An 11,106-nucleotide genomic window follows, 5' to 3' on the forward strand; every position below is an offset into this window, starting at 1 on the left:
TTCGATCCCCAGTTCCAGCAGTCACATGTCTGATGTGTCCTTGGGCAAGACACTTAACCCCAAGTTGCTTCCACTGCTTCGTCAGCAGCGTATGCCTGTGTATGAATGGGATTTGTTACTTCTGATGGACACTTTACATAGCAGCCTCTCACCGAACTTCCACCAGTTATGTGTGCACCCTCGTCCGTCCGCAGCACAGCCGTCATCTGGAGGGCAGAGACAAAGGAATTCCTGCGGTAATTTTACAGACATACGATGTATGTCATAATTATTTATAAAAATATAAGCACACAGCGTAGCAGACCCAGTTGAGGCACACACATTGAATAAAGTGAAAACTTGTCAGCTCCACTTCCATAACGGAGCAGAGACGGACCGGACACGAAGTTGGCCATCTGCCATCAGTGTGTGAATGTGTAGGTGTGACCTGCAGCGTAAAAGTGCTATATAAGCTCAAGTCCATTTACCATTTACTTAATATTGATCAATTTAATAGACTTGTGTTTCTTACCAAAAATATATTTAAAAAAGTCTGTGCTTTGAGATGGTCAACAAGCTGTTGGTTTTATTATTATTATTGCTACAGTAATGAATAATAAAAGTTTGGTCTGTGTTTCGAGGTGGGGGTTCAAACATTAGTGTTATCTTATACATTTCTTCGAATTAATAAGCCTAGCGTGATGTCATCAACTTGAAACAGAATAAAACAGAAAATTCAGCTTAATTCTGGCACAATGAAACAACACATTTGGATTGTTAGAGTATTTGTTCAATGCATGCTTTCTTTCCATTCAGCAGGAAGTGAGTTTAATATGTAATGTAATTTGGGTTGGCTGCCTCTCTTGGGTTTAACATGTCAGTAGTAACCAGAACACAGGAAATGAGCTTCCTTACTTCTAATTACGTTTTATTTATTAATTTCCACAGGGAATTTGAATTGCAGAGAAAAGTCAGCTTGAACAATTAATCTTCTTGTGAGAGCAGCAGCAAAAACAAGTCCAGCACAACTCTCTGCTGGGCTGTAAGCGTTACGCACCAACAACACATTTAACTTGGGTTGATCGCCAACAACTAAAAGAAGATTCTTGCTTCTTAGGGACACACAAAGAGGCTTGTCCTTCTGCCATAGCGCATAAATAGTGTCTACAGAGGCAGTAAATTTCCAACAGCACACCAGTGTCCAGACCCTCTCGGCCCACCTTACTTTCAGCAGACAGTGCAGTGTCTATGTGGCATTGTAATTATAGCAGGAGCTCTGATCATAAAGAACTGAATCTAACAAAGGAGCAAACCTCCAATCAGATCAAAGCAGGAAGAACTACCTGTACCCACAGGAGCCTGTATCTGAGTTTTTATGAATCACACACACTGACACACTAACACATAGGGACCGGCAGACTGGCACATCCACTGCGGACCATTGTACTTTAGTCACATAACACATAGTGATAAATAGTGTCGATCACGCTGGTTCCGTGGTCCGTTCGGATCGGCCCCGAGTGTTTCGGCCGCACAAGATCCGTGAATCGATGGAACATTTATAAACATGGTGAAGTCTTGATTATATTGTATATATCGCTTTTTAAATCCCTGTGCTGTGCAGTCCGGTCCGGTCACGTGCAGTGATAATGGCTGCCGTAACCACGGTAATGACGGCCTCTGTGTCAGCACTTCTCAAAAGTCTCTCCAAGGCTACTTTTTTTAAACTCCTATTTTTATTATCACATTCATTTAACACGTATATATAACATATTATTAGTAAACATCATAATTTATTTATATATAATATTTCATATTGTATTATTTAAAGATAAAAATAAACTTTATTGACAGAGAAAATGTTTTTGTTACAACAGCTCAAGAAACACAAATATCCATTTATTCAACACATGACTTTTTAAATTAACAACATAAGCTCTGCTTAAACCCCTCGGAGGCCTCTATGGACTACAGAAATAATTTACAAACTGTTCACAAACAGCTCTCGCCTCCTGACCACAACGATTTGAATGGCTGCAGGTTTTTCGACCGACATGCTAATTTGCATGGAGCAGTATCTTCCATCTTGCCACTTGCATCCCGAATGTTTTTTCTACTGTCATTGTAGCTCTCAACAGCCTGTAGTTATATTTGAACCCTTCTCTCGACAGTGTTTTAGTAAATAGCGCTTTGATGGGAAAGCTGCATCTACCAGTCTAACATGCAGCACATCCCCGGGGAGCTCAGCGTCTGGCAGGGGTGTTGGTGGAGGTATGAGGAAGGCGTTGTTCTCGAGCCCCCTCTGAAGAGCAGATTTTTTGAACACACCACCATCGCTAGTTCTGCCAAAGTCTCCAATTTGTGTCACCAGGAACCTGTAGTTGGCATCCACATGGGCCAGCAGCACAATGGAGAATGTCCCTTTGTAATTATAAAATAGATTTCCACCTCTAGGGGGAGCTGTTATTATTATATACATCCCATCAAGGGCGCCAAGGTTTCCTCAAATGGCTGAGGGAGGGAACGTCGTATCACACCCCTCTCGCATTGAGTCCCCTGACGCTGTGTATCTGAAAAAGAGAGAACTTTTTATTTAAATGCCTTTTGTTGAAAAAAACGTATTATCTTTTCCTTTTAAAACAGATCCAGAAATATGCTGGACAAAATGGAAAAGTCTATACATTCAACATATGTAGCAACGTATGCTACTGAAAGAGGAAAGTTACATTAGCCACTGAACAAGGCTTAAACTAAACTAATGAAGAACCACTGAAAGAGGCTGAACTTTAAAACAGCCTTTGAACAAGGCTTTACTTGAATACTTATACAAGCCAAATAGTACAATTAGGCCCTGATTTACAAAAGGTTTGCATGTCTTAAAACGTGTGCAAACTTGATACCACCAGCAAAAAATATGCTATCTGATCTACTAACGGGGCGTAGTGAGGATGGCGTTTCTGCCCTAGCGTGCAAAATACTGGGACAAGAAAATGCGAAGAACTGAAGTTAGTACACGCATTGCGATTTACCAAGCCTGACAAAAATTGCGGTGATTGTGACGGTGTCTGTATATAACACCTTGGAAAAGAACGTGCTAACCCAGGATACCAGCGTTACGCACAACAAGCTGCTGTTATTGTAGTAAAATATTTTAATCTGCCCTACAGAAAAAGTTTGGGAACCACTCTACGAGTTGATCCTGTGTATCTCTGTGGATGTATAAAGTAGGAAAAAAACAAAGCCCTTTACATTACATTTTTGTCTTAATCTAGCTTCCAAAGCTGCTTGTGGCCCATTGTATGATCAGTGGCATGACTTCAAGCTGCAATTATTAAAGGAGCAATATGTAAGATATCCACTGGATTATATCATAAAATGACCTTACTGTATCATCAGACATTAAGGAAACATGCTTTGTTGCAGTGCTGCTTCTGGAGGACTGTACCTTTAAAGCAGTGGTTCCCAACCTGGGGGTCAAACTTCCCTGGGGGTCGCCAAGCCCTCTTGATTTTAAGGGTATAAGAATTGATATTGAAGTGGGAAATGTATTGAATTTTTTTTGATGAGATTTTTTTATTAATTAAATATTTTTAATACTTATTTTCCCCGAATTGTAAAAAACCTATGTATTATGAGCAACGTAAAGGGTAATCGAACGGAGCACTTTGAACTATCTTCTCAAGGAGTAATAAAAAGACGAGTTGCTGAGCGAACGAGCTGCTCCTGCATTACGTTAATCAGCAAACAGGCTGAACACTGAGATTAGGATCGGTATTTCTTGCCAGAATTTGATCAGAGCTACTACGGGACTTAACCACGGCAGCACGCTCATCCTGACGGCCTTCAGTTCTGTCCACACTTCTTAACAGTTTCTCCTTTTTGACTGATGTAAAACTAAAGTTTGACTGATAATATCAACGCTTCCTTCTTGGAGTGAGCCACAAAGAGCAGCTCGTGCAGATAAAAACACTCCTCTCCGTCAGGCGTAACGGCCCAGACCGTGTCCACACATCCAGACTAAGTGTAGGTTCCGGACACGGGCGTTGAGCCTCTGGCATCTCCTGACTTATGATTATTGTAAAAACAGTCATGTAAAATTAATAACTGATTTTATTTACAGATGGTTCAGAGGTGAAAGTATTGTGCTGATCACTTAAAGTTTCAGCGCGGCATCACTTCTAAATAGAGTAGCCTGCTGCTGCGCTATATCACCAGCTCTCTTCAGACTGTAACTATGTAACTATTACTGAACATTTCATTCTTATCTATAAACGTTATAACGCACAGGCTGTCAGATCATACAGAGGTCCGCTTGTTTAATCGCAGAGCAGCGCTTAAATGTATCCTTGAATTATATAAATGATTATAATACCTGGCACTGATATACCCGAGGTATGACTGTTTGCATCAAAGACACTCTGTGTGTTTGTGACAACATATTCATGTGAGCAGGTTTTGTCTGTGATGAATTTTAACAAGTGCAAACTGAGTGCTGTGGCCTGACACACACACACACACACACACACACACACACACACACACACACACACACACACACACACATACACACACACACACACACACACCTGCACCTAAAGTATCTCTCTCTCTATTAATGCACTGATCCCAGGTGGTGTCAAAGTTTCTATAACCTTGAACAGCAATGTTAAAAAATAATATAAGAATCTTAAAGACATTTAAATACAAAACATAATTATTGATGTTTCCTTCAGTATTGTGGTTGACTACTTTTCCCCCTTTTTTGTAATTGTATGTGGAGGGGGGTCGGTGGAAAATAGGGGTCCCTTAAGAAAAAGGTTGGGAACCACTGCCTTGAAGTGTCATTGTCACACATTGTTCCTTTAAGTGTTGATTGTCATGCTTTTATTCTGTGTTAAGTGTGGTTACACATCGCTCCAGTCGATATGCCAGTTTATCCTGACACAGCCTACATATAACTTATCTCCATTTTATTGATGAAAACAGGCTACTGTCAAACTGCGCCGAGCTACGGGATGCCACTGTCTTGTCTTTCAGGTCGTAGTGCAGGCTGGATGACAGCAGCAGCTGCTACTGACTGGAGCTACATGCTGCATTCAAGTGCTCCTCAGATGGTCACAGTTTCCGAGTTGGGAAGTCAATCATCCAACTTCAGTGTCTTCACGTGTTTTCAGTTTGAAAAGTCAGAATGTTTTAACAACATCAACAGACACCATGCATGCTATGAGGACGGTGAGTGTCTCTGTTACAAGTTATAGTTGAGCAAAACGTTCACTTCACAAAAAGCAGGTAAAAGACATTACTCTTTGTTATTTAATAGTGTAGTGGAGTAGATCTTAAAGTAATGTGAAATAGGAAGTCAAACGTGTACTCAAGCATTGTACTTGAAAACACTTTAAGTTATGCAAAACAACACACGTGATGGTGTTATAGTAGTGAGAAGAATATTCTACTCATAATAAAAGGTCAGTGAACAAAGAGATCCCTGTGTATAATCACACTGACAGAGTGAGAATTCAAACACTCATTTGGATACACTGACTGCAGAGACAAGGACAGCCGTAGACTGCTTCAGTTTTATGTATTAAAATGTGATGTACTATAACACCAAACGGCTGATAAACACTCTGGCTGTGTGAATTTACAGACTTTTATTGCATCACCTGAGCTTATCTGTCTTGACCAGACAACTGTAAGTCCAACTGTTAGAGCGCGTATTTTACTAAGTCAACAACATGAACTCAACCTCTTGTGTTTCATCTTCAGTGGAAAGGTATCAGTGAAAACACTTTGAAGAAAGAAGAGAGATGACAATCAAGTCAGGCCAACCTCTTCCATCACAATTTCACAGCATTTCACAGTAAACTTGAATCTTATTCGTTCACAGTAGATAAAAGATATCTATTCATACATTGAAGGTCAAGTTGTAATACTGAGTTTATTAGTGATTACAAATAGTTAGTTTAACCTAATGTATAAGGTATGTAGGTACTTGCAATCCAAAAGTCTCCAACAGCAGGAACATTAAAACATTTTATTTTTGGTGACAGGGCCCTTCTGAAACACACATGAACAGTGGATGTTCATGTTAAGATAAGGGGAATAAGGGGCGCTGGTGGCGCAGTGGTTAGTGCGTGCGCCCCATGCATGGAGGCTGTCGTCTCAAGCGGGCGGCCCGGGTTCGCCTCCCAAGGCTTGAGGATTTGCACAGGCGCAGAGCCCCTAGCCAATGGGGTTGTACTGATAAACCATCATGGTGTTGATTGGTAGATAGATGTCCAACAGCACAACATGAAAACATTTAAAATGCATCACTGTTACACCAGGAGGGCAGTCACGCAGAGATGGGTGATATGAAGTGTCTCCTCCTTTTGCTGTGTGCAGGTGAGTAGTCAATTCTATCTTTACATGTTTGCTGCCTACTCTTTAAGTTTCATCCTTTGAGGTAGAGTTAACTGAATCCTACAGAACCCCAAGGGAAGAAGTTTAACAGGCTCAGAGGCTCATACAGTAAGGAGGTTGTAAGATTAGTTTTTTTTTACTCAAAGGACAAAAAACTCAAACAAATCAATTATGCAACATTTATCATTGTAACCTTGTAGACTTTCCTGTTCTATTAAACTTGCAGTAAAACTTCTGGAACAACAGGTCCAGCTACATGATGTATGCATAGAGAATCTATTCATTATCAACTACAGCTGTCAGCATTAACATTTTAATCATCAATCAATTAGGGTGTAAAATTAAAGCATTCTTTTTTTTTTTAAATAACATTGCATCGCATGCAGAAAGCTCAGCTGATGATTCCAAAGTACTGTATACTATCCATCTTATGACACCAAACATTTACCTTTGTTACCGTCCCTTTAGCTATTTTCATTTAGTTTGATCCCTAACCACTTCCTGTTTCTGTAGTTAAGTTAATGTCATACCTTCAATCTACCTGATGTTCCTTTTTTATTTCAAAATAAAAGCATGCGTGTATTCAATCAGGAAGTTAAGTACCCTCATCTTAAGACAATACAAACATTCAAAATAAAAGCTTAACAAAAACAGTTTTGAAATGCAAAGAGAATGTTCAACGTGTAATTAAAACGTGTTAGTTAATCAGGCTAGACTACAGTGATGCTCTCCTTTCTGGTCTCCCAAAGAATACAATAAATTAGCTGCAGTTAATTCAAAATGCAGCAGCACAAGTGCTAACGAAGACCAGACGGAGAGCACACATTACACCAATTTTAAAATCTTTACACTGGCTGCCTGTAAGTTTTTGTATTGATTTTTAAATTATTTGAATTGTCTGTAAGGCACTACATGGCCTTTCACCGGACTACATCTCAGAGATGCTTTTAATTTATCAACCAGGACGGCCCCTCAGATCCTCCGGCTCTTCTCTTTTAGTTGTTCCACAAAGTAAGACAAAAACATTTGGTGACGCTGTTTTCAGCCACTACGCTCCAAGGCGCTGGAACAGTCTGCTGGAGGATCTGAAAGGAGCTGGAAATATTGATACTTTTAAACGTAAACTAAAGACATACCTATTCAGTCTGGCTTTTATGTAGGGGTTTTATATATAATTATATGCATTTTTATTTGTTATCTTCTATTGTTTAAATACATTTTTTTTATTTCCTATTGGTGTGCATTAGTCTAGTCTCTACTTCTAAATCAATTTTTATTTCTACCCTGTTTTGTCACTATTTCATGTTTCTTCTTGTTTTTCAGTCACTGTAAAGCACTTTGAATTACATTTGATTTGTATGTAAGGTGCTATATAAATAAAGCTTGATTGATTGATTGATTGATGTAGTAGTGAACATTTTTACATTTAAGTAAAATAATGAAAAATGGAGAAAATAAATAGCTGTCATACTGGGTTTCCAAAGGATTATACAACACAAAGTATATTAACAACTTTCTAGAGTGAAAAATGTGTTCTGTCCAAAAACTGTTCTCTTTCAGGTGTCACAGTGAGCACAGCTGTGGATCTGCAGAAGAGAATTATTAATGGTAGTTCATGTGGAAGTAAAGAGCGCCGGTACCATGTCAAGTTAATAGTATCTAATGGGAAGAAAGACTTCTTCTGTGGTGGCTCCCTGATCAGTGAGAGCTATGTTCTGACTGCAGCTCACTGCTGGGAGGATGGGTGGTAAGAAACTGATGGTTTGGTTTTAAAATAAAGTGACATTATATTTGTAAAAACAAATTGAGCTGAAAGACCTCTGTTATCACAATATATCTACAGTAATACTGTCATGTTCCTTTTTCTTTTTTTAGGGAGATGACTGCATTTTTAGGAGTGCATCCAGGTCCACCAGAAGGAGTGAAAATCACAGAACACCATATCTACAATGACACTAATGGGAACCATGACATCATGCTGCTGAAGTTACCACAACCCACTCAGATTCCATATGTAGCACTTCCTAACAAGAAGAAATGTGACAATCGTCATAAACTGTGAGTTGTGATCTTTCCTCTTCACTTTAAATCTGGAGAAACTTGAAGCGACAATGACAAACCAAATAAAATGTAAAATCACTTTTTTCATTTATTTTATTGTCATCATATTTCAGAAAAACAGTTCGGGTTGCCGGTTATGGAGCCACAACTATCGGTCCCAAAGGGACAAAAGGTTAAGTACATGTTATTTAACTCTTATGATCAATTATTTATGACTGTACAATTTAGTTTAAAGACATCTACATATTTTAGTTCAACAATAAGATTAAATTAATTTGTGAAACTGAATTTTTCCACTCTTTGTAAACCCGGCTAATTCATGCTCAGGTTAGTTTGGGATCATTTTTGGTAAAGAAGAAAAAAACTTGAGTTAAAATAAAGTTTGACGCTGAATAGAAATTGGACGAGTTTGGATTAATCTCATGAAGGATGTAAAAGTTGTAAAAAAGTGTTTTGTTTTTGTGATGATTCATTTTCTTAACAATTTAAACATGTTTTTGTCTCTGTAGTTAATACTTTCTTCCCATCCTCGTCTAGGAAAGGATAAACCAAAAGAACTCCAATGTGCTGACTTCCCAGTCGTCAACTGTCAGAAATATCAAAAAGGTCTGCCGGGAAGCAATGATACCTACGCTCGGTATTTGTTCAATGGCCAAACTAAAACTGTGGATACTGCTCCAGTGAGTCTGAATGGCTTCTTATTTTACACATTTCCTACAGTCAACACAGGATCAACCATTTAAATACGGTTGATGTTTTTCAATATTAGATGTTAAATTCAGTAACTAACTATATCTGTCTCACAGGGTGACTCTGGTGGAGGAGTCGTGCACAAATGCAGGATTTACGGGGTCCATTCTTTCAGTGGTGTAAATGCCTGCACTGCAAATGCTGGATTCATGGACATCTGTGAATACATGCCATGGATCAAAGAGAAAGTGGATCTTGGTTTTTTGAACAAAGTTAGTAATAAAGCTTTGTCCAAGATAGGGGGGAAGTGTCTTAATCCTTAGTTGTCCATGTGAAGCCCATTTGAAAAAAGAAACAGCAGTAATGCTAAACAATAATGAAGTGATTTGATTTAACTGTTAGAGGGCAGAAAATAACACGTTTAAAAATTAGCATTTTCCAATATACTCATGAAATGTATTTTGCTTTTTATTTGTCAGTTTGTCTGTGAAATCTACAAACATGTAAAACATGATCATGATTAATGATGCAATAAGATAAAATGAGACGCTACATAAACAGAATTAAAATGAATATGACTCAGGCTGTTGTTGTGTTCTTTTTGGAGACTTTCTTTTAAAAATTATTTAAAAAAAAATGTATTGGCATCCAGCAGAATTATCGTTCATTTTCACAAATGTTTCTGGCTTACAATAATTGGACTTTCACACTAGCAGAAAACTCCTGATATTTCCAGGAGGAGCTGCATGTGTGAACGCGAACAGCTGAATTTTGAGTGAGTGAGTCCACCATGAGTTAGCACTATGCCAACATTTGGTAACAATGGTAAGAAAATCTGTATTTAAACAGGCAGAAACCTTGAGCTGAACCAGACTCATGTTCAATGGTCATCCGTCACACACTATACTGTGCCTCATGGCTAAACACGCAGCTAAACCCTGGGCCTGGCTAATTCATCGATGAAATGGGGGGTTCATAAGGTGCCACACTTTTGAGTGAGGAGCACTGGTCTTAACAACAAACATTTCAGTATAGCCAAATGTGTTTTATTTAGAGACGCACTGATTGGTCTGCTGATACCAATGTTTTCTCTTTAAAGCTTGATAATAAAGAGCAAAAACTAACTTTTTCTTTCATTTAAATTAACGATATAATATATAATAATATTAACTCTTCATTATAAAAAATCTTTAAAAAACTGCACCAAATTATTTGACATCATCATTTAGAACATTCTGAGTGTTAAAACACCCTTTGATACCTGTAATCATTCTTAAAGGTCACATATTATCCTCCTTTTCAAGTTTAAATAAGTCTCAGAGCTCCCCAAAACATGTCTGTGAAGTTTCTTGTTCTAAATCCACTCTGATCCTGTATTTGATCATGCCTATAAACCCCTCTATTTCAGCCCTGCTCAGAACAGACTGTTTCTGTGTCTGTAGCTTTAAATGTAAATGAGCTGTGTCTGACCACGCCCCTCTCTGGAAGGGCTTTGAGTGGCTCTGGTTTTCTCGCTCCATGTCCTATTGTTTACAGTGAGAAGGCAGACTCAGAGGGCAGAACAAACACCTAGCAGTGGGAGTGTCACCCACCTGGTGAAGGGGTTACTACCCTTTGTGATGTCATGAAGGGAAAATCTCCAAACGGCCTGTTTGAGCACACATTTTCTGAAAAGTGGAGCAGGCAAAAGACGGCGAGGATGGACTTTTCTCATAACTAGAGCTGGCCCAGAGGCTTGGGACACATATTAGAAACCTGATGAAGTGTATTCTGCATAATATTTTACCTTTACCTTTATGCCACGAGTGGAAGTGTCTTAATATACAGTGCTTAAAAAATGTATTAGACTGCCTGTCATAAAAATGAGAAAACATGAATATTTTAAAAATCTTTCAAAAACTTGAGAACTAAACATGTTATTGTTATTTATTTGCAAATAACAAACTGAAACAACTAAATAGTCCTTTTTCACAG

The 11,106-nt window shown here is 38.6% G+C and overlaps 1 protein-coding gene across 1 annotated transcript; it reads left to right on the forward strand.

Moving 5' to 3' along the window:
- The first annotated feature begins 6,274 nt into the window (after positions 1–6,274).
- LOC132958467 (serine protease 1-like) lies at positions 6,275–9,715 on the forward strand. Its single transcript, XM_061031307.1, has 6 exons — positions 6,275–6,363; positions 7,942–8,128; positions 8,257–8,439; positions 8,556–8,614; positions 8,980–9,122; positions 9,249–9,715. The coding sequence occupies exons 1-6, from the start codon at positions 6,324–6,326 to the stop codon at positions 9,453–9,455; spliced, it is 819 nt and encodes a 272-aa protein (XP_060887290.1). The 5' UTR covers positions 6,275–6,323; the 3' UTR covers positions 9,456–9,715.
- The last annotated feature ends 1,391 nt before the right edge of the window (positions 9,716–11,106 follow it).

The sequence above is a fragment of the Labrus mixtus genome, chromosome 3 (assembly GCF_963584025.1).
Source record: "Labrus mixtus chromosome 3, fLabMix1.1, whole genome shotgun sequence".
Classification (NCBI taxonomy): domain Eukaryota; kingdom Metazoa; phylum Chordata; class Actinopteri; order Labriformes; family Labridae; genus Labrus; species Labrus mixtus.